This window comes from Sebastes fasciatus, chromosome 22, assembly GCF_043250625.1.
Source record: "Sebastes fasciatus isolate fSebFas1 chromosome 22, fSebFas1.pri, whole genome shotgun sequence".
Classification (NCBI taxonomy): domain Eukaryota; kingdom Metazoa; phylum Chordata; class Actinopteri; order Perciformes; family Sebastidae; genus Sebastes; species Sebastes fasciatus.
In genome coordinates, this window is record NC_133816.1 from 13,392,271 (window position 1) to 13,416,809 (window position 24,539).

Below are 24,539 nucleotides of genomic sequence, written 5' to 3' on the forward strand. Positions count from 1 at the left end.
TCCCTCGGTGTAGTGTGGTTTATGACTAGCGGGCACTGCGCAGGCGCAGTACGAAGAGTGCACATTAGATGGTATAGATCAGAGCAGAGGAGGCAGCAGGGCGTTTCTAAATAATACACTCTGGTCGAGAGCAGGGGAGGGGTTATTGAACCTACACTAAACATGGACGGAAAGCCGAGTTGCATATTGAATGTCTAAATAACTGCTTTTTTAAAGGAAACATCCGGCAAGGTAAATATAAAATTCCTTAATCAACAAACACTGATTTCACTTACAGTTTGCGTCGCGCTGCTGGTGGAGATATCTATCTTGAAATGCTTTTTTGACATCCTAGCCTGAACTTTTTTGTTTGTTTTGTGCATGAGAAGTGTGTGAGTCGTGTTGAGAAAACTGTAACCAATCATGTAGGCTAAAGCAAACTCCTCGCAGTCGCTTACAACTTTCACAACACCATAAAAGACACGCATTTATTTACGCTCACTGTGTATATACTATCTTTGATGACATGAAAAGCCAGCTGTTCTTGTTGGTCAACTTAAAAAAGTTGCGGTCTGACGGCTGGACACTGTATATATCTCCTCTCCTAGGGACCACACCTACCTACCACCAGGACTACATGCTTATCTGCTTGAACCATGCACAAGGACATGGCCTTAAAATAAACTTTAATATTCACTATACTTAAACCACTTAAAGTAGAACAAGAGTTCTCTACATGCACAACTTGTTTTGAAGTGTTTGTGAAGCCAATTTCTACATCCTACATTGATAAAGATCACCACAAGAGTCAGCATTTATTCTCCCCCTATTGGAAACTATGTGTGTCTAGTTTCTCTGCACGACATGCCTTAAAATACACTTTAATATTCACTATAATTAAAACACTCACCACAACAAGAGTTCTCTACATGCACAGCTTGTTTGTGAAGCCAATTTCTACATCCTGCATTTGATAAAGATCAGCCAAATAGTCAGCATTGTATTCTCCCCCTATTGGACACTGTGTGTGTCTGGTTTCTCTGCAGGTCAAAAACACTTTGGCTATTTCATTTCACAGTGTTTTTTGGAATATGAACCCTGCATTGCAAAAATACACCAGAGGCAGGCAGGAATGCTTACTCACAGCACAAACACTGGACCCAACACACCCACAGGCATAGTTACAGTACAAGCATGCATGTATTTAAGCATGTGTCGTGAGGAGGAAACCACTGGCACATTAGACTCCGACACACATCAGCAGAAAAGCAGCAGTGACACATTACTGTACTGGTGTTTTGGATTGGTTTCAAAATCCTCATGTGACCCTTAGTGTCTCCCATAGTATGTCACCTTTTGCAGTTCATTACATGGTGGTGCTATGGAGGCAATATGCTGATGCTACTTGGAGTTATTTTCTGTGACGTAACGCATAAAATCACTATATTGATTGGGTGCATCTATTTAAATTGTCTCCAGCAGATGATATATTGTGTGGTTGGACTGTAGCTGCTGGTGAAAGAGCGTGGTGGCTTTCCATTATGCGTCCGGACGTGCAGTCTACTGCTTGTCATTACTCATAGATGTCATACCTGCACTGAGGTGGAGGATATCTGTGTGTGTGTGTGTGTGTAAGGGGGGGTATGTAAGTGTAATTCACATGTGACGGGAAATGAAATATTCATTACAGCCAGATTGAACTCACGTTGGGCAGAGTGCGCCCCGATAACACGCAGAAGGGATAAAAAAAACTTCCACTTCAACAGTATATTTGGTGTCTAATAAGATTATATGGGCTGTGCATCTGTACTGTTTGACAGAAAATAAACACACACAGTGATGGGGGTAGTTGTAGTAATAGTAACCGCATTTATAGTAGAAGTAGGGTTAAGTCTTGGTATCATTTCATCATTTTCAATCCTAGTGAGTGCTAATAAGAGTAAGTAATCCCTTTTTTTATACCTTATTTTGGAGAATAAAAACACAATCAGACGTACAAGAACTTTACCGAAAGAAAGTTTAAAATTGGCAAAATTGTGATTTAAAGGTCCCGTATTGTAAAAAGTAAGATTTTCACGTCTTTTATATTATAAACTAAAGCAGGTTTAAGTGCTGTATAAATACTGTGAAAGTATCGAAATGCTCAATCTATAGAGAAATACACACGTCTGTATTCAGAAACTGTGCCTTTGAAACAAGCTGTCGGGATTTCTGTCCATTTGTGATGTCACAAATCTACAATATACGTTTATGGTGCCTTCAAATGAAACCTGTGAGTTTGTGTTTACAACATGGGAAGTCGTGTATGCTTGTCGTTCCAAGTGGTGGAGTCGTGAGAACACCGCTGCTAAGCAACAACAATATTAACGTTGCTGTCCGCGTCTAGAAGCCACAGAGGCTAACGATTTAGCAAGCTAGCAAGTGGGTAGCATAATGCAGTATTTAATTTTTTTAATAATAACATTAGTAAAAATGGTAGAATAGTATAAATAGCTTTAGATATTGAAGTGGAAGTAGAAATTATAGCACTAGCAGTGATAGTGCTAGCAAAGGATATAGAAGCAAAGAGACGAAACTCCGGTGTTTTTTTGACAACAGCCGCTGCCGCCATTTTGGACTGAAAACATTTATTATATTTATAACATTTTATTGTTCAACACAGGCCATTTCAGTAGAATATGACAATATAATGTAAAATAATTTTGTTTTGCTTTTGTACGGCAGTTTGTAGGTGGACTTTTTATTGGCGTCCAGTTGTCGCTTTCAGTCCAAAATGGCAGAAGCGTAGCTATGCTCCTAGGTGCTGATGTTGCAATGGAACGAACAATTGACTTTCACTTCTTAGCAATATGCATTCTTTGATAGGAGTTATAGCAGTAGTGGTAGTGCTGCTATCTAGCAGTACTGTAGTAGCCATGTAGCAGTAATGATAATTGTAGAACAGTTGCTAGTGGTAGTAGTTGTAGTACTACCTTTGCTATCAGCAATAAAAGCATTGAATCACACAATTTGTCTTATAAAACAATTCCTCCCAGTCTGTAACACTGGATCTGTAAACGTGCCATTGTTGCCACATGCTCTGTTCACTGGCTCTGTTAACAGGAACATTTTTCAGTCCGTGAACTGGGGTGTTTCTAATGGGTGTGGTTCACAGTGAGGAGTGTAAACTGGAGATCCTCTGCGCCAATAAGAGCCAAACTCTTTTTGTTGCTTCTGTTGTGACTGACAGCCGGGTCTTGAAACAGGAAATGTTGTTCAGTGTGGATAGCGGAGAGTCGACGTAGTAAAAAAAAAAGAGAGAGACGGAGCTGAAAGAAATTAAAAATAAACCATATGTTGGAAAGAAATAAAGAGATAGGAAGAAGCAAATCGAGGATAACAAAAGACAGACGAACTGAGACAAACGTTTCAGAAAGCTCCTGTTCTGATGGCAGTTTACACTTCCTCTTCCCCGTCTCTGCTTAATTAAAGATTTGGAGAGAGCTTTTGCTTGTTCTGGGCCTCGTGCTGCCTTCATTGTGCATCAAGAGTCGCACGAAACCGCACCCTCTGTTAACCCACAATAAATACACACACACACACACACACACACACACACACACAGAGCTCCACCACCACCGAGGTTAATACACCTCATCTGATTAAACATTGACTTTTTTTTACGTTTCGGACTGACACTGTGTACACATTCAGCGTCACACAGTGAAAGTAGCACGGATGTGCCTATTGTGACTAATCCCACTGCTATGCTCAGGGCAAGTGTGTTTGGTCGACTGGAAAGAAACAGGCAGGGCTCATTTGCCTTTTACACCCTGGATGCATAGAGGGGGTACATAGCTGCTGCTTTTGTCTGTGTTGCACACACGGGTAGGAGCTATGTGGACTTTCGTCTCTGCATACTTTCTCTGTTCTAATTTTAAACTTTTTTCTTTTACAGTTGCTGGCGGAATAAGGAAGGACTGCCCTCCTGTTGGCATCTGGACAAATAAATCGGTGATTGGTTCTCTGGTTTATCTGCCGTTGCTGTGAGGAGGACATCTCTTTCCAGAGCCTGTATTTTGAGCCCCTACACTTGTGATTGTTATTGCATTCGAAGCATCCATCAGCAGAACCACAAGTACCGCAACCACGCAGCAGCCTGGTCAATATTTTATAGCTTCTTAATGGCCACTGATGTTTCATTCTGATTTATGATCGAGCCTTGAAACCATAACCACCTTATATATCAGACTCACATCAGCACAGTGCTTTACATTCAATCTGTAGCTACAGCACAGTTGCCTGAGTCATTATTGACATATCCCTAACATCTTATTGTTGTTCCACAACATCCAACAGAGAGTGACAGCTGACCCGACAGTGAACTCCACAAGCTCGGGATGGAGGAGCACATTTACGCGACAGGCATGGCCGCCAAGCTGAGGAGCCAGTGGGATCGCGACGATGGTCTGGGACAGTATCACAAGGCTGTGAAGTTTCTGGGTCAGGACTACGAGTGTCTGAAAGCCCAGTGCCTCCAAGGTAGGAGGCTGTTTGAGGATAGTTCGTTCGCATGTGCCACATCGTCTCTGGGGTTCAACGAGCTCGGACCGAGATCCTCCAAGACGTCCGGAGTCCGCTGGATGAGGCCCACGGTGAGAAAGGGAGGGGGGGGGTCTGAGAACTCTGACAGGTCTGAGTAATTTTGCTGAAAATGGCGTCTTAGCTGGGATATTTTGGTTAATTATGACTTTGGGGAATTACACAAATGGAGCAACAAAACAATCAGGTCTGTTCATTTGTGGACTGCCGTTTTTGAAGCCGCGAGTTCGGCATTTTGGCCGTCGCCATCTTGGTTTCGCAACCAGAAGTGACACAAGAGGGTGGAGCTAAGTACAGACATTTACAAAACATGATTACAAGACATTTTAGGCAACCAAAAATGTTATAATTAACTTTCATGAAGTGAAAACACACTGTAAAAGGGTTAAAGTTGTAGAACGAAAACACGGACAACTCCCAGACCGGACAACTCCCAGACCGGACAACGCCGTGGTAGCGACCTGTCAATCACAAGGTAGCCACGTTCTAAAGCATCCCCTGCTTTATGGTCTATTTTACTCTAAATGGGACAATAATTTACTAAATGAACATCATGCTGTATTGAAGAAGACTTGAAACTAGCGATTGAGACCATAAACTCACATTTACAATGTTTACTGAGGTAATAAATCAAGAGAGAAGTAGGGTCATTTTCTCATAGACTTCTATACAATCAGACTTCTTTTTGCAACCAGAGGAGTCGCCCCCTGCTGGATATTAGAAAGAATGCAAGTTTAAGGCACTTCAGCATTGGTTTCACTTTTCAGACCCGGAGGTTTCCCCTTGGTTTTATCTCAGCCTTCTCCCAAACTACTGACATTAACTTAGCAGGGCTGTGTTTTTAAAGCTCTAAAAGGGCATGCTAAATAAACCCTACAGTAGCTAGTAAAGTCCTCTGTCAAAGCTTGACTGAGCAGGCCATTCTTAGTGAGGAAAATAGAGGAGATAATCTGGTAAATATAGGAATTTTAGACCAAATTTGAACTTGTTTGGCTACAAAACATGTTGATACTCTTGCTAAGGGACCATTTTTTTAATTATTTTTTCTCGCCAATTTATTATTTAATTATTTATTTATTTATCCTTGAAACATACTTAACATTAAAGACCTTTTTGCAAAGCACACCTCATGTTTTTAGATTTTAAAGAGGACCTATTATGCTCATTTTCAGGTGCATACTTGTATTTTGAGTTTCTACTAGAACATGTTTACATGCCTTTATGTTAAAAAAATGCTTTATTTTTCTCGTACCGGCTGTGCTGCAGCACTTCTTTTTACACCCCCGTCTGATGAACATTATAGGTCCTCCATAACTTCCAGAGTTTGTGAGAAAGTTTAACTTTCCACATATTTGATGATCCTATGAAATCCATCTGACATTGACTGATGACTTCGGGAGTGAACAGATAACACATTTTTTTATTACCTGCTATAATATTATTTTTACCTCCCAAGCAGCCTTTCCTCACACACTTAAATTGAATCTGTTGCTTGGCAACTAAACTTTCTGTCAGAAATGATTGGTGGATATCATTTTAATGTTCCCACAACACCAGTTAGGAAGTTTCCAAGTGTCTCAGAGAGGTTTCTGTCTCTTCTTTCTGCTTTTTATGCGTCCATGTACCTACACATACCTCCAATCCTTCCATTTTTGCCTCTCCCAGTCTCTCATCACTGCTCACGACATTATAAATACATCAAGGTGCTCCCTGTAGCCCAACAGGACACCAAGTGGGACTGTCTTCATTGGGTGTTATCACGGCAGCCCTGAAGACACTCTCATTACTGTTTGATTTGCGCATACCGTGACAGGTCGCTGCTGTCAGCCCCGTAATAGAGCAGCGAGACGAGTCGTGATCTTGAAAGCTCTCGGGGTCGTGATCATCAGCGTGACTTCAGCCTGTTAGCTCCTCCCGCAGCTTCCATTTGAGTGTGCTTGTGTGTTAACGTGTGTCCTGTGGTGGCTCTAATGCTTCCCGGGGTCTCGTCTCTCCAAAAAGTCTCACATTTTATAATGCATGCTCCTTCCCTGCACCACAGGGTCTGTAATATTTAGGCTGCACAAGAGGGTTGATGGTGTTCTCATTTCCCCCCCAAAATCTGTGTTTAAGCCCGTTTGTGTGGTTACTGTTTCTGTGAATTCAACCGTGTGTCTGATGGTGCGTGTGTTTATGGGGCACGAGAATAAAATGGGATATTTCTTTTTATAGCTTCATGTGGGGTTTCTCACGCTCAACATGCTGAGTCGAAGATGGTTTACGGAGCAGGAAATACTGGGAAACGAGACGTGGACAAGAAACACTAGAAAGCAACACTGTTTTCATGCAAATGTTTATTTTTTTGTGATCTCCGCTGGTCCTCAAATAGTCTAGTGTTGACTTTAGCTGTGCATTTTTAAAGGAGCAGGTTCACATTTGGAGAAATATAATTGATGTTGACAAGAAAACTAGTAAATATTCATGGTTAATGGATTAACAAAATGGTTGCCATTTAATTATCTGTCGATCGACAACAACAATAGATGCAGCTCTTTATGCTTATTTGCTGAGAATGAGATCAGTTTTGTTCAGAATAGAGATAGCTTTGGGATGTTAGCTTAGCATAAACACTAGAAACAAGTGCAAGAAGCTAACATCAAAAGCAGGCGGCAACCTCCGGGTCTGAAAAGTGAAGCCAATGTGGAAGTGCCTTAAACTTGCATTCTTTCTAACAGCCAGCAGGGGGCGACTCCTCTGGTTGCAAAAAGAAGTCTTATTGTATAGAAGTCTATGAGAAAATGAGCCTACTTCTCACTTGATTTATTACCTCAGTAAACATTGTAAACATGAGTTTATGGTCTCAATCACTAGTTTCAAGTCTTCTTCAATACAGCATGATGTTCATTTAGATGCTTTAGGGCGTGGCTAACTTGTGATTGACAGGTCGCTACCGCGGCGTTGTCCGGTCTGGGAGTTGTCCGTGTTTTCATCTTACAACTTTAACCCTTTCACAGTGTGTTTTCAGGTCATGAAAGTTAATTGGAATATTTTGGTCGCTGAAAAATGTCTTGTTCAGCCTGGTTGCAAAAAAACAAGATGGCGACGGCCCAAATGCCGAACTTGAGGCTTCCAAACGGTGGTGCACAAACCAATGGGTGACATCACATTGACTATGTCCACTTCTTAGATACGGTCTATGGTCAAAAGTAAAAAAAATACACCGTTGATTAACTTCAAAGCTTGTATAGTCTAATACTGTATGTGTTGTATTGTGGGTGTTTTTAAAGCAACAACAATCTGAAAGTGAGACATTGTGGTTTTAAGAGTTCTTTCTTGACTAACAACTTCATCATCTCAGACGTTTGATGTGGGGTGGCCACATTTCTGTGCTAGCTTCAACCGGACGTGAAACCAAACTGGCCAGTTGCACTGTTGGTGCAATCGCGGTGACTACTTCTAAAACCATAATATCTTGTTTTCACATTTTGAACTACACATTTTGAATAAAATCTAAGTGAGACGTCTTTGCAGGTGTGCTTGGCTAGCTGCTTTGCCCCTGCTTCAAGTCTTCGTACGAAACGCCATCATGACTCGGACCATTTAGTGACTGACCAACTGAATCCTATAGACATTTATTTGATAGTTATTTTTAAAGTTTAAATGTAATCTTGTGTCAGAAAACAATCTTAAAGGGCAATGTGGAGGTTTGTTGAAACCTCTATAAACAATGTATTGTGTCATTTCTACTGACTAAACTCTTTTTGCTAGTCAACCCAATCAGCATGAGAAAGACAACAGATGTAAAATGCTTGTAAAATGAGTATCCAAAAGCAAACATTGCAATAATGTGTTTGTTTGTTTGTGTTCACTCGACAGGAGTTCTGCAAACGCCCTGAGTTCATCGTAGATGGAGCCACTCGCACAGACATCTGTCAGGGAGCTCTGGGTAAGTTCCCATCTGTTACTACTGCGTGATCCAGCTATTAGAGAACAGGAGAGGACAGGAGAGGAGAGAAATATAGCTTAAATTGAATCGGGGAGAAAGTCAAACTGAGAAATGCTGCCAGAAGCCAAAAGAAACAGGTGACTGACTGACTGGAGGCTTGCCAGGTAGAAGTCCCAAATGTAACGGTCTGGATGTAGGACATTCATAAGTAAAGCTTTCATCTCCCTCCAGAAGCACAGACAACATAATCCCCCGCATTACAATTTCTTTAATAAAATGATGAACTATTATCAGGTTTGTATTAACAGGTTAGGAGGAGAAGAAAGTATGAAGTGATACTATGATGTTAAGGTGCGACAAATATGATCTTTTGTTGGGCTAAAGCCAAGATCATATACTGTATGATAATAAAATAGCTGTATCTCAGAAACTACAAGGAGCAAAATCAAGTATTTGGTATCTATGGACTCATAACAAGTTGAATATCAAAGATATGCACACATATCCTGTGTTAAAAAGATATTTCACATCGAAAAACATTTGATAAACACAATGTTGGCGTTTGTCCTCATTTTTCAAAAATCCGGATTTTTGACTTCATAAAAGTGTGATTTTTCATGTGATTTAAAAATGTCAAAGTTGTACCGATAGATATTTGCCCAAAGTATGGCCGTACCAAATTTTAAGACTTTTGACCAATCAGAACAAATGTTGTGACTTTTCTCCTTATCATACTAAATATAGTCTTTTGGAACAAATGGGTTAAAAAGAACCCTCAAAATCCAAGCAGCAGAGGCCAAAAACACGAAATGACTGTGTCTTCTTAAGACTTTTTTTGTCTAGTTTGTAAAGTAATTTGTAATTTACAATAATCCCAGACTTTAGAAAGCCTCTACAGAGTCACAGAATATATTTTACTACAGTTTTTACAGAGTAGCACTCCTTAACTGACCTTAACGTGTAAAAATGATGGAATTCCCCTTTAAATATTATTTAATTGTATATTTTAGTCAAGATTATTGAACAAAATCGTACTCCTACTATTGATCAGCTCCCATTGCATCCTCCTTGCATGTGTAAATGAGACTGAGCTCTTTGGTCAACACGCCAGATTAAAAGATGAGCGATCAAAGCCAGCAGAGCGAACTGAACGAGGATGTGAGTGACAGATGCAGATGGACAGCCTGGAGGAGAGAGAGAAACGGAGGAGACTTAACAGTCAATTCAGTATAATCAGTAACAGTTTATTGCCTGAGATGTTTCCTGCTCGACACAGAGCGGCATCTATAATTCATGCTTTGTTTCTCGGCCTCACATCTGTAAACAAGGCCACCCTCCCTCCGTCTGAGTCGCTCTGGCAGTGCAGGAAGCGACTTCCCCCCCATCGCCAAAAATGCAATACTTTACTCAGCCTCCCCCTCATTCCTCCCAGAGGAGCAGCTGAATTGCAAAACAATAACCCCAAAAATGTTGAGCCAGAAAACACGATGCTTCGCTTTGTTTTACAGCCCAAATGCGCCATGACTGAGTAGTCTTTATCTCTACGCTACGGGGTTATCTGTTAGCTGCTATCAGGGGCTGTTAACGGATTATATGATAGATATAAATATGATAACGTAAAAGTGAAACAGCTTGCCTTTTTTAAATTGCTTTCGGTATAGAAGTACTGTTTATCATTAACCAGCATTAATCCCAAGCAGTTTCGAGTTTACTCACCATGGCCTCATTTTTCACTGCAATATATAATATGGAAACGGCACAATCATGGTTAGAAGTTGGGCTAAATCAAAAATGTATTTTGTGCAGTATAACACCAGTTATAATACCATAAATCATAAAAAAAGAAAAAACGAAAGTTGAATTTCTTTGCATGTTCTCCCTGTGTCAGCATGGGTTTTCTCCGGGTGCTCCGGTTTCCCCCCACAGTCAAAAGACATGCAGTTTAAGTTAATTATTGACTCTAAATTGCCCGTAGGTGTGAATGTGAGCGTGAATGGTTGTCTGTCTGTATGTGTAGGTGCTATTGATAACATTGATAACATTCAGCCACTAGATGTTGCATCCTCCCTCCCCCGTTCCATTGCTTTCACTTCACAACAAGTCATTGCCAGGCACTTACCGTCAATCTCAGACATTTATCCATTTTTTCCACACTAACTGACAACACAGAGATACCACGTGATACCAACGTCGTTTTACTATTGTCTCACAAGCCTTGTTAGAAGTGGGAACCGAACGTCAGATATCTTCCACAGAGATAAACAAAACATTCTTTTTGGACCCACCAAATTTTTTAAAATGATTAATTCACAATCATAATAATTGTTTTTCAGGAAAAGCCATATTTTTATTCGGCACCTTTCTAAAAGCTCTGTGGATTTATTATTTAAAAAAAATATATATATTCGTCTACGTAAAAATGTTATCAATAAGACCTTTAAGCTTCGATTTGGTTGTTTTTTCCTGACGGAAGCGTGTGTCACACATAGTTCCTTCAAGGGCTGTCGGAAACTTTAAAATCCGCAGATAAGTTCTGTTTTCACAGTTTCTGGCTATGACAAATGGTGTGTTTTTGGCATTCAGAAAACATGCCTTTCAAACCTACTGGTGGTGTCAAGAAGAGTCATGGCCTTTAGGCATTAAAGGGATAATTCGGGTGTTTGAAGTGGGGTTGTATGAGGTACTTATCCACAGTCAGTGTATTACCTACAGTAGATGACTCATGTCGGTCGGTAAATTACTGTTTTTTTCAGTGGAGTCTGGTGGGTTTGGTTAGATCATAGATAACGGCTTCAGTTCCCCGTCAGAAACATAGACTATATAGCTGTCTGACGGCAAGGTAAACCAGCGAAAATATATATATAAGATATAGCGTACACTTAAACTGATATTGATTTTATTTAGGTGGGCCTTTCTCTTAGGTGGCTAAAATACGTTTTGCTGCCGACCCTGTCCACAGCAGTACATGCTTCAACCCCACTTCAAAACACCCAAACTATCCCTTTGACATTCAAGATATGAGAATAGACCAAACTAAAATGTTAAACTGCTCCCAAATAACACAACAAAGCTCAGTGTTTTTGTTTTTGACGAGATTATCTCAGATCACATACCAGAGCCTGTGTTGTGTGAAAGCAAGATGGTAAAAACTACATCAGTCAGGGTGTTCCTGACCTCCAGCCGAGAAACTTCAGCAACATACACAAAGGTATCATAACAGAAATTGTGGCTCAAACCCACAGTGTGATTCCTACTAACAACATCTGTGACTTATTGTGGAGACGTGGTAGTTTCAACTCCTCTCTGTAGTCCAGTGGAACAAGTGCCTCTCCCTTTTTTTTCCCAGAGGGCAAAGCTTGTTCAAACATAGTTCCAGATTCTTGTTGTTACTGAGCTGTTACTGGGAAAATTCCAGTTTTACGAGTGTCTTCCAACTGGGCCTCCAAGTGCATTCATGCAAGCACCATGAATGAATTAGAACATTAACTTTCTCCTAATGGGAACGGATGTAGAGTCTGCTTTATTTGAAATTATTAAAATTTAACATTCAAATATATTATGCAGGTTTTGGCTGAGTCAGGGTATTAAAACTTTGTGTGTGTGTGTGTGTCCTCAGGGGACTGCTGGCTGCTGGCGGCCATCGCCTCGCTGACCTTAAACGAAGACCTCCTCCACAGGGTGGTTCCTCACGGACAGGGCTTCACGCAGGGATATGCCGGCATCTTTCACTTCCAGGTGACAACAGCTTCACTTCCTGCATTTACACACTTTACTTATAATATGTCTAAGGATAGAAACACAGCAATTGCAGCCGACACTGGCTACTCTTCTCTAGCAGCTGGCCATCCCATAATGCTGGCATCTAATTTATAGACCTCACAGGTGAGACCCTTGCAGACTGAACCCCCGTCATCATGTCATGTTTCTATGGATATGAATTTAGGCTACACCCACACTAATACGTTTTTGTTTTAAAATGAAAACGTCCGTCCAGACGAGCGTTTTAGGGCCATTACAGAATTAATCTCTGTCCTTACTACCACAGATTACAGCCATGCGTAGCCTATAGCGCCAACTTCTGACCAAACTACGCTGAGTAACGCCTAACTCGGATTTCTTTTTTTGTGACATTTCAAAAGTTTGCTTAAAATTTGCCTGACAATTGAACTATTGGTATGCAGACTAGAATAACCCTTTACATGAGCTTCTAAACATTGCTAATACTATATTCTTATCAAACCCTCAACTGAGGACTTTCTGCATCTGTGTGGAAATCCAGATGTTTAGATTCAGGGCCCAGCAGTTCTTTGTCACTTCAGTTGGTTCAGCGAGTTTCTGCCCTTGCTGTTGTGTCATTTCCTGTTAGATGTTTGTGCAAACTGTTAGAGTGATTACAAAAAAAGTTAGTTTTCTTTGGTTCAAACCAAAGCAGAAAAGTTTATATTGTTGCATTTCTGCGTGTAGTTGTGTTTGACTTCACACTAGTCCATTACAAGCTGCAAAAATCCATCGAGAGAGTTTTTCTTATTAGCAGAAACGGTGCTGCTGGGAACGATTTTGTTGATCTCTCGCTGTGGTTAGATGCATGATGTCATTTCTGTTTTGAAACTGAGTCACAGGAAGATCCCTGGCTGGCAGTTTCTTTCCCCTCATTCATACCTTTGTTTGTTTTCAGCAAGAAACACTGAGCAGCTTGCTGATTCATATCAATACAGTTGCAGGCATTAATGCTATTGGTCACTGAGCAGCTCTCTATGTGAAATAGTGCTGAAATGATAAGTTCATTAACGATAATGTTACTAATCGATACATTATTTTAAGTAATCACTGTCTCTCTCTTTACCTCCGTAGTTATTTTAACCCAAACGTTGACTTATTTGTCACGTAAATTACGTACCTAAGTTACGCCACGTCCGCAATTCCCCAATTCTGCAGTTACTTTAACCCAAACCACGATCTTTTCCTAAAGTTAACTAAGTAGTTTTGTTGTCTAAACCTAATTAAGTTGTTTCCTGTGAAGATGGAAGTTTATTTTGAAAAGCCTGTATGCATGTAACTAGTAGAAATTGTTGCTGGACATTTGTAGGAAAACGCACAAAATATGAGGAATAACTTTCCGTAAGATATCATACGAACCGTTGCATGAGGATATGTTGAATAGATAAATGATTGTAAGTAATCACTTTCTCCTGTGAGGATTTCCTGCTTTTTTTCATTTACTTTAATTCCAAACTGTATCCTGAACGGTTTTATAAAAAAAAATGATTTATAGATTATTCTCTAATGAAAATAATCAGCAGTTGTAGTCCTAATTTGAAGTTTCTTGCTCGAGTGGTACTTAATATGTTGAACCAGTGAGTTGGTAAAAAGTGAACTCATTCTGCTTCTCCCCAGTATTCCCCAGACTTTAAAGGATTTAAAACAGCATTTTTTTCTGTCATAATCTCCTCTTTTGACTTGTTACACCTCACTGAGTCATCCAAGATAATAACTGACCTCTCAGATCCACACCCAGTCGGTCAGTAAGTCAACAACCCCGTCTCCTAAAGTGACCAACACCCCTTTCGTTATCATATCGCCTCTCCTACCTGGAGGACCAGTCCTGCTGCTTTGTGACTTAAATTTGTGTTCTGTATTTCTTCTACGTCTGTGTGGTGTTGCGATCCTCTGGCTTCCCGCCGGGCCTTATCAGCTGAACTTTGCTTTGTACACAAAATACTCCACATACAACAAAGCAAATTTACGAGCACAATACAAATTCCAAAATACAATGGAAAAGTACCCACACACTGGAATAATAAACTTTTACAGGCAGCACAGGTCTGCTCGAGGAAGTGATCCCACTGTTTTCTGGATGTGCCATAAATTATAGCCGATCCCTGTAGTTAATGTATCTGAATGCTAAATTATTGATTATATACTGTAGAAAATAACTCATTTTGCCTTTAGTGATGGATAGGGCTGGGACGATTCACCTATCTATTCGATACTAACACGATACTTGGGTGCCGATTCGATATGTATTACGATTTTTAAGTATTGCGATTCGATATTACGATTTATTGCGATTTTCGTTAACTTTTTTTAACACTAGACAATTGGAAAAAGTTGAATCGTACACTTCTAGGGACTTTTACTTTGGAAATTATTATTATTAATGTGCATCAGGAAGGGCTGTGGAGTATGGTGTCACAGGAGCGCCATAAAAAAGGAATAAATAAAAGGATAAATTAGTTAATAAAAAAAATGTGGGAATGCAAAGATAAATAATTAAAAGAATAAATAAATATATGTATAATTAATATAAAATAATAATTATAAGCATTTTCATTTATTTTCACATTAATTTCTAAATTTATTTCTGTATATATATATATATATATATATACAGAAATACATTTATTTATTAAATTTATTATTTATTATTTTATTATTTTTTTTATATATAATGTCATTTATTTATTTTTATACCTTTACTTTTCCTTTCTTATTCTTTTCCCTATTGCTTTTGCTATTCTATTTAGGGCTTTGTGTGGGCCTTTCTGTACAGGCTGATTAGCCAATTCCTGCACACATACACTCTGCTTTAAATAAAAAAAACAAACGGAGTAAGTTATATGCTAAATAAATAAATAAATATTTGAAAAATATATAAATAAATATATACAGAAATAAATGTGAAAATAAATGAAAATGCTTATAATTATTCTTTTATATTTTATTATTTGTCTTTGATTCATTATTTTTTTTTATGGCACTCCTGTGACTCCACAGTGGAGGAGTCTGTGTGTCTGTGTGTCATGTCTCATTACTTGTGCCCGAGTGCGAGTCCTCTGATCTTGCACGAGCACGTCCCCGGTGCTTCCATCAGCTTGTGTTCACATCCGGAGCGACTGTGAATCTCTTTGCCAAAAAAACATATTGCTAAGCAGCGTCTCGCATTCCTCTTATGTTCTCAGAAAAACCGCGAGAGAAGATTTCAAACTGAGCGCGCACAAAGTCAGGATCTTAATATTTAATTCTTGAGTGCCGCCTCTAATTTCCCACCATCCCGACGTGCTTTGTCACGTTGCACTCTGAGCTGAGTCGGCCGCCCTCTTTGATGCAGCGAGGTTTTTTTTTGCCAACCAGTCTGTCAGCCTGCCAAGTGTTGACAAGAGAGAGAGAGAGAGAGAGAGAGAGCAAGGAAGTGAAAGAGGGACCAGAAGGGGAAGCTCTCGCACATCAAAGACACATATTACATGTGTATGAACCGACCTACGATATAGAGCATGAACACTGACAACCCTGGATCACTTACTGTATTCTAGCCTGACTGCTCAGTCATGGATACCACTGTCAAATCAAACTGGTTGCCCTCAGCAGGCAACAGTTACACACACACACAGACTCAGGTTAGGCTATAACATAGTAGGGAAATCCATCCGGCAACCCTGTGGACAAAGATTTGAACATCTGTGTCTGTAATTTCTGAACTTGTCCTTGAGAAATTCAGCTCCGAGGGCTGCTACGCTGACTCATCTGGTATCGAAGGATCAATATACCATCACACAAACACACACACACAGCTCCCATTTAGTCGACTGGGGCTGCTGACTCAATTTCAGAGAAGTCAGCCAAGGGAAAGCAGAATATTTGGCCTGTTTTTCACTGATTATTTCCAGGGAATATAGACATACTTGTTCTCTCTGCTAGAATGAGTGGAAATAACACTTTAATTTGCTCTAAAGGCTTGTAAATGCATGCATGTGTTTAATGTACATGCATGAAATGGCTCGTGAATACATGCGGCTGCTTTCCGTTTAGCCGTGTCCTACTTTCATCGCCCTCTTTTTTCTATTCATACGCCTGTACGGGCTTTTGTTTTAGCCTGTCTTCATGGTTTTTGTATCGCAGCCAAAACATGTTTCCATTACTTGCAGTTTTTTCATTTCTTGCCCGAGCATGTTTCCATTCTCTCGCTCCCTTTTGTGTGCTGCAGAGTCTTCCAGGGATTCCCTCCCTTGTATCAGTTTGGATCCTTTTAAGCCTCTGGATAGATTACCAAGACCTGGATGAGTCATCCCAAAAAATGTGATTATGAGCGCCGGCGGTGGGGATCTTAATTGAAGTAGGGCAGAAAAAGGAGGGAGTCTATGCGAACGAGCGAGGCAGGCAAACAAAAGGAGGAAGAATAAATTATAAACTAGGCAATCTCAGCCGCCTCAGTCAGTCGGAAACAAATGAAACTTAACTGGGTCAGAATCTTTTATCGTATTCTTATTATAGCACACAGAAAGTCTGAACTGTTTGTAGAGATGCGTTGAGGATTTCTCACGCCTTAAAGAGGACATATCATGTCACTTTTCCAGTGCTTGTGCACATCCGTTTGGGCATCTGGAGTAAAATAAGACGGTCAGCTTTTTGTGGGCTGCCTGGATATAGAAAACATGGGATTGAACAAGACATCCATGTTTGGCTCCCCTTCCTATGTCACATGCAGGCTCATTAGAACATACTGTCCCCACCTATCGGAGTATCTCCCAAGCCGGTCGTTGATCCCAATTTTCGTAGTGGCCAAATTGCGGTACAACAACTCTACTACAAAGATTGCGTGAAGCCAAAATGGCTCGACTGCCGAGTGATAAAGTACCCTGATCATCCGGCGATCCTCCGCATCCATTGGGCCCATGGAGCAGGTGTAGTAGCATTTCCTTTAACTCCGCCTCCCAGCCCTCGCTCCAGCCTCGGTCTCATTCACATGAACACAGGAAGGAAAATAACTGTGGATTCAGCTATTAGTGCATTTTACAACTTTTAGGACTTAATGATTTAAATAAGGGCTTTTCATGTGTTTGTATTGGGTAGTTGATTCACCTCAAAAAGTGAGTTACAGACGTCTCTTTCCCAATGTAAGTCTACAGGAAAAAGTCTTTTCGGGCCCAATGGCATCACATGACGGACACGGAAGTTGTAATTCCACCGTTTGGCCACTATGAAAATTAGCTTCAAAGCCCAACGCTCTTCTTCGGGATGCAGTTTTGGAACCCACCGGCTATCGTCTGAAGATGATTTAGCTTTTTATTTGTTTACAATGAGCTTGTAAACTGGCTACTTGTGAAACCGATCGTATAACTCCCACTCCAGTCTCGCATCTCAAGTTGCTAATTGGACTGTAAACAATGAGTATTGCACATAAAAGGAAGTCTTGCCCCGGATATCCGCCTGCTACACCAGAACCTTGGAAATATAGCCCCATGCCCCCGGAGGCTTATCTGTTGTCAGACCGGAAGCTGATGGGTTCAGAGATTGTAATTGACCTGGTTTGCGGTTCGAGGCGTCCTGTCAACAGTTTTACAGATGTTTCTTTTACAATAGTGGTCTATGAGGAAAATGCTTTTTTGGCCGCAGGGGGATTTTTTCGTTTCAATTACGCAAGTGGCCACTGGAAAAATAGGAAGTAAGGGTGAGCAGCGGCGCCGTATCCAGGTTTTATTATACATCCTTGATCTCCACCCAGTGATTGAGAACTAACTTTGCAAAGGTGCACCGTATTTTTCTCACAAGCCAATCAGAGCAGACTGGACTTTTTCAGGCGGGGGTCTTAAAGAGACAGGTGCTAAAACGGAGCGTTTCAGACAGGTTAAATACAGGTATATTCAGACAGACGGTAAAATAATGTGTTTTTTGAACATTAAAGCATGTAAACATGTTCTAGTAAAAACCCAAAATACAAGTATGAACCTGAAAATTAGCATGATATGTCCCCTTTAAGGCCGGCTAACTGAAAGTCATTTCCCTAGTGTCGCTCCAACATTGCTGTGAGATAAACGCTACGAGGCGTCAGTGTGAAAGACTAAAATGAGGAAGTTGTGTGTGCCAGGGGGTGGTGTGTGCGCTTTGTGTTGAGACACGGCTCCTCCCAGAGGTGGATTCAGCTCTGCAGAGCATGCAGAATCCATCCATCCATCCATCCATCCATCCATCCATCCATCCATCCATCCATCCATCCATCCATCCATCCATCCATCCATCCATCCATCCATCTATCTATGTTCTTGCTGTACACACACAAATGCTGATTTGTATATTCACATATGCATGTACACAGCTGTGGCTTTTTATGTGTTTTTTTATGACAATCTGCATTACTGCACTGTGAGTTCGTCTCTTGCGTGAGGTTCATTGTGTGTTACTGCCTCAAGGTTTTCTCTTTGTGTTGTCTGCACTTGCACAAACTCTCTCTTCACGACAGAAAACCCAATGAGTTAGCTAGAACATTTTGGAGGTGAAGTTATACAAGTAATAGTGTTATTTTTATTATTATTGTTGTCATTGTTATCATCAATTATTTATTATTATTATTATTATTATTTATTATAATTATTATTGTTTTTTAAATACATTTATTTGTAATATATTTTATATTAAATTTAATATATATAGTTTATTTATTTATTTTCTTTTTATAATGTATTTATTTTTTGAAGAATGTTCTTGTGTCTTTTGACATTATGTTTGTTAATGTAGAAAAGAAGTTTGGCAATACTATGTTTTGGCTAACTTTTTTGAAAATTATGCTTCACAATAAAAACATTTGAAACAAAAAAGCTACATGAAAAGCTAAAATACAGGAAATTAGCTGCTAGGCAGGTATTATGCAAATGTCTTACTTGGTGACATCACTGTGTTACGGAAGAAAAGACGGGACTTCAAGTGACGCGTTTCAGGCTGTTCAGAAGCAGTGTTTCTCCCTTTGGCGTGGACTTTGTGCTTTGTAACTTTGCAGACTTTTTACATGCACAAAAAACAATATAACACATTAAAGGAAAGAGAAAAAGTATAATAGGTCCTCTTTAATATTATATTCCATTTCTGCCAATAGATCTGCCTAAATTAGACACACTGGTCCTTTAACAAAAAGCATCTGTTGGGTTTTAAGTCTAGATTTGAAGTTGGCTACAGTTGAAGCACCTTTATACAATCACATGTAGTGCATATACATACTATATGTTGGTCTCTTCTGCTCCCTGCTGGCCAGCAGGCACACAGCCATGCGTTGAAAACAATTCAGAAAACTTGATCTTTTTAATGTCCTGTAAAAACATTTCAAAGAAACTCACTTGGCTCTCATCACCCTCAGTTCACCTGCAAAGCCTTGTTTTGTCTCCTGATTCAACATCTTGTCTGAGAGATTTAAAAGACATTTCAAATCCGGAAGAGAAAACATCAGAGTTTATTTCCTTTACCAACAGCAGGTAAACAAGGTGCGGCAAAGCACAGCTACTTTGGCTTGTAAACCAATGATTTGCTTGCAGGACTGGTTTGGAGATATTTGAATTATCGGTGAGAGTGTCTGTCGTTGAAACACAGAAGCAGGCTATGGGAACTACAGCAGTTCTCAGATGTCTCCTCAATGTCACCTCTCTTTCTTTGTGGTTAAACGTGATAAGCTGCTGACTCCTCTTTGTCTTTTCCTGTGCTCTCTATATATATTTCAAACCAATGAAAATTTTAGCTGAGCGGTGTGTCCGTAAATCCAGCCAGCTGCGCGATAAATTATGCAGCAACAGAAATAATACTTACTCAAGTACTATTTTGAGAATAAAACACGTTTAAATAAGCCGGACAGAACAGATAAATTGCTCATTCAAAGGTAGTTTATCTGCTACTTTATACTTCTACTTCCCTACAGCTCAGAGGGAAATATTGTTACTCTATTATCAGTTTATGTACACCATAAATCTAAATAAAACTCTGTATATCTCTTGTAATTTAATGACCGACTACCTCCCTGCTGACACTATCTTGTGTCATTAAACCTTCTCCACATATCTTATGGATAGTTATTTATCTTTATAGACTTTGTCTGTTAATTGAGTTGTAATATTGGTGTTTTCTTCTGTCTGTCTTGCAGTTCTGGCAGTTTGGCGAGTGGGTGGAGGTGGTGATCGACGACCGGCTGCCCGTGAAGGACGGGAAGCTGCTGTTTGTCCACTCGGCAGAGGGGACCGAGTTCTGGAGCGCGCTGCTGGAAAAGGCCTACGCTAAGTAAGTCTGACGGGCACAATGAACACTTAAAGGAATGCTTCACCCACAAAATGACCGTTTGTTTATCAGTTACTCATCCCATGTTACCTCCAATTCTTGCTCGAGCTCTGATTGGTCAGCTGGCCCACTGTTGTGATTGGTCAACCGAACCGGACTCTTCAGACTCCGCTCTAACTAGTTTTGCTTGAGGGGTAGCCAAACTAGCCTCTAGGCAGGTATTATGCAAATGTGTTACTTGGTGACATCACCACGTTACAGAAGAAAAGGCGGGACTTCAAGTGAGGCGTTTCAGGCAGTTCAGGAGCAGTGTTTCATTGGGCTTTATAACTTTGCAGACCTTTCACATGCACAGAAAACTATATAACACACTAAAGGAAAGGGGAAAAGCGTAATGGGACGTCTTTAACTTTTCAGAACGTCCACATTTAAAACAACTTATTATTAATATCACTTGGTTTGTACTTACATTTGGCTTTATTTTGGTGCCTTGGATTATGTGTGACTGCTATCATCCAGCGTTGCTGCTCTATTTGCATCCTGTGTTGACACGCTTTCAGTTTGTGTAACAAAGTGGGAGATATTACACATACACATGTCCTATTTGTGATACCACTGTGAGGATAAAGTTAACATGTCTTGCTGGTTTATTCCAGTTAGCAGCTCATGTGTATGTTAAATCTACCCTGATATAAACATGACATAAATATACAGTAGGTTGGCTCGAGTTCAACTCCCAGTCTCAAGTGAAGGCTTATTGAGGACTGCAGTTTGTGGCAGGATTTTGCACAAAGACGCCTCTGAGAGTTTCTGGATGTAGAAGTAGATTGCTTAACACTTGGAGCCCTTACGGCGCTATTGAGCAACTTGAGACTGCAGCTGCTCCAGTGGACAGCTGTGGTCTCAGTTGTACATCTGCTTAGCTGTAAAAGTGAAACAGAGCGTTGTTTGTGGAAGAGCGTGCGTGCCAAGTCAAGAACGCTTCCCAGTAAGAGAGCAGATGAGAAACGGGAAGAGTGTGACGTAAAAGTGAGATTTATGCATTGTTGCATCTGTTCTGTATGGAGGTACAGTACATGTTCATATATGGTGGTGTGGAGCAGTGAGAGACTAAACTTCCCCCCCTAACAACAGTCAGGTCTTTTGACTCCACTTAAGGCCTGCTCATGTAACTGTAATAATTCAAATATAATAATTCAAATCCTCATTCATTTCCTCTTGTGTCCCAGGTTGAACGGCTGTTATGAGGCTCTGTCAGGCGGCAGCACGTCCGAGGGCTTTGAGGACTTTACAGGCGGCGTGACGGAGATGTACGAGCTGAGGAAAGCCCCCTCCGACCTCTACAGCATCATCAGCCGGGCCATAGAGAGAGGCTCGCTGCTGGGCTGCTCCATAGACGTCAGTACTGCAACGTTCACGCACCCTTTGCTTTCGCTTTAGAGCTGCTGGTAGGCAGGTTTTGGACAGAGCCAGGCTAGCTGTTTCCACCTGTTTCCAGCTTTATATTTACTGTACAGACATTTCTTATTACTTTGGGGAAAAACACAAATATGCAAAATGTCAAACTATTCCTTTAACTTCTTTGGGATTGACGGGTAAAAAAACAGCATCACATCAGATTTTCATAGGGATCTCAGTTTTCATTACCTGCTTTAAAAATAGATCACCCAGTGCAGCTGAAGTCAGCCTTTTTCACTCTCAGTGCTCCTCGTGGCAATTAACTACTTTCCACTCACTTTTTAAAGTTTCACGCTTCAAATATTAACCCTGTAGTTACATAATACGGTGCTAAAAACTCATTAAATTACTAATTTAAAGTAGTTTCTCAAATGTGAAGATTTGCTTGCAACACCGTAAATGATAAATGTCGAAAAATGTATTAATTATCAACTGATTTAATGATGAAAATAAGAAGTTGCAGTGCTTAAACACTTCTTACAAATCAATCATGTGCTTGTAACATTTATAATTTATGACTATGGCTTACTATGTGACACATGCTTCAGTTTGACCCCCTCTAAGGTGAGGTCAAAGGTCGGAAGAGGCATACATGCCGATCTTGGAAGTCCAAAAGGGGTGGGGTTGTAGGGATCAGGGAAACCAGACAGATTCAAATGACACTAACAACATAAAGTACACTGTCATGTTTTAAAGAAATTATATTATATTTAATGTACTAATACCTGAGACTCCCGACCGACTTAACTGTCTTTCGGAGGATGTAGCAGGTTCAGTTTTAGGGCTAGATTGAAGCTACAGATATGAACCTAGAAAAAACTAAGGAATCCATAGAAAACTTGGCACACAGTGCTGATCTCAAATTAATCTTCAGGTTCCCAGCTTTCAGATGATGTACACCACTTCTATGTGACATCTACTGCTGACCTGCTATCTCACCCTAAAGACCCCCTGTACCACCCTGAAAAAGACAAAAACGTGTCTATTGTGGGTCTCAGAGGGTTAAAAAAAAGATAACTGTTGTTTCCAGAAAGTCATTTTTTTCTTGTAGAGCTCTCCTCAGTCTCACTGAGCGGGGTTGAACTGAGGTAAATAGGGCAGTTTGATTGAAAGGTTGCTGTAATGGTAGAAAAATGTGGGAAATGTGATCTGGGACCAGGAGAGGGCAGTGCTGGAGATGGGGAAGCTTGTAGTTAAAAGGTTTGGAGCTGGCAGGAACTCAGGATAATTCTCCAGGACACCCGGTGTTTGCAGACAGAGGGGATTGAACTCTTTTCTGTCTTGTTGATCTATCTGTAATCAGTGCTGTTCAGTTTGGGTAGAAGAACTGCCAGTCACGCTCATTGTAGGAAAACATGAAAGAAGACAAATACCAAAGATGAGTCTATTCTGCACCAGAGATGATAAAATAGTAAAATATTGAGATTAACAGCAACAAACAAAGGGAGTTTCATTCACTTTTACTGTGACAAGGTTTAAATGAGGCAAGAACATCCTAATAACGGAAGTGGAGACGTGTCATTCATCTTTATATACAGTCTATGATACACACACAGTGGGGTGTGACGGTGTTTTAATTAGTTGAGGTCATAGTTTGTGTGTTTTGAAGTGGGGTTGTATGAGGTACTTCTCATCTATAGTCAGTGTATTACCTGCAGTAGATGACGATCGGCACTCCCCCCAGCTTGGAGAGACAGACAGACAGGAGTACGGGCACTTGAACCAAAGCAATGTACTGGTGTGGACGGGGCCGGCAGCAAAACGTATTTTAGCCACCTATCAAAAAAATCTATATCAGTTTAAGTGTACGCTGTATTGAGAATGTTGTCACCACTTTACCTTGCCATCAGCCCTTACCGATGGGGAACTGAAGCAGGTATCAATGCTCTCTTCAAAGACACCAGACTCCAATGACAAAAACAGTAATTTTACCTCGCAGAACACGGGGGTTGCTGGTCTAGCGCTGCCTCGATCAGTGAGTTTGTTTGTGTTATAGTATGACTTTAATGAATCCGAACTAACCCAAGTCACACAATAACCCCACTTCAAAACATCCGGACTATCCCTTCAAAACAACCAGTGACAGTCATCTCCCTAATGGATTTCTCGCCCTGTAGAGTTTGCTGATGTTAATGAATGAGCCCCGTGTTATGACGGTGACTGTAGATGTCACTAACCCTGTCACATGTGGAGCAGCAGTATGCAGATACTTTGTCCCCGTCCTCCTGACTGAGCGAATGTCTCTCTGACTGTTTTACTCTCGTCCTCAGACCACCAGCTCGTCGGAACAGGAGGCCGTCACGTTTAAGAAGCTGGTGAAGGGACACGCCTACTCTGTGACCGGTGTGGACGAGGTGAGCGGTGAAGCAAATCTCCTGGCCAAAATGGCAACACAGTTATTTTACAATTATGGGTAAAACTGATCCAACAATTTTAGAAAATAATAATAAAGAAAATACACAAATTGTTATGACTATTCAGCTCAGTTGCCCCACTACTAAACTAAAAAACAGGCCAAAAGCAGATAATACAGTTCTAGACTGCAGTATGTACCCATGTCAATAATTGC

General features: G+C 40.5%; 1 protein-coding gene across 1 annotated transcript in view; it reads left to right on the forward strand.

Annotated features, from left to right (window-relative positions):
* Nucleotides 1-40: 40 nt before the first annotated feature.
* The window catches only part of capn1 (calpain 1), a 36,980-nt gene continuing 12,481 nt past the window's right edge, over nt 41-24,539 (forward strand). Inside the window, exons 1-8 of the mRNA XM_074623096.1 lie at nt 41-231; nt 3,917-4,120; nt 4,318-4,613; nt 8,416-8,485; nt 12,102-12,220; nt 20,382-20,515; nt 21,742-21,910; nt 24,241-24,324. Coding sequence (XP_074479197.1) covers nt 4,359-4,613; nt 8,416-8,485; nt 12,102-12,220; nt 20,382-20,515; nt 21,742-21,910; nt 24,241-24,324 — 831 coding nt within the window. The 5' untranslated portion in view covers nt 41-231; nt 3,917-4,120; nt 4,318-4,358. The remainder of the gene's footprint in view (nt 232-3,916; nt 4,121-4,317; nt 4,614-8,415; nt 8,486-12,101; nt 12,221-20,381; nt 20,516-21,741; nt 21,911-24,240; nt 24,325-24,539) is intronic.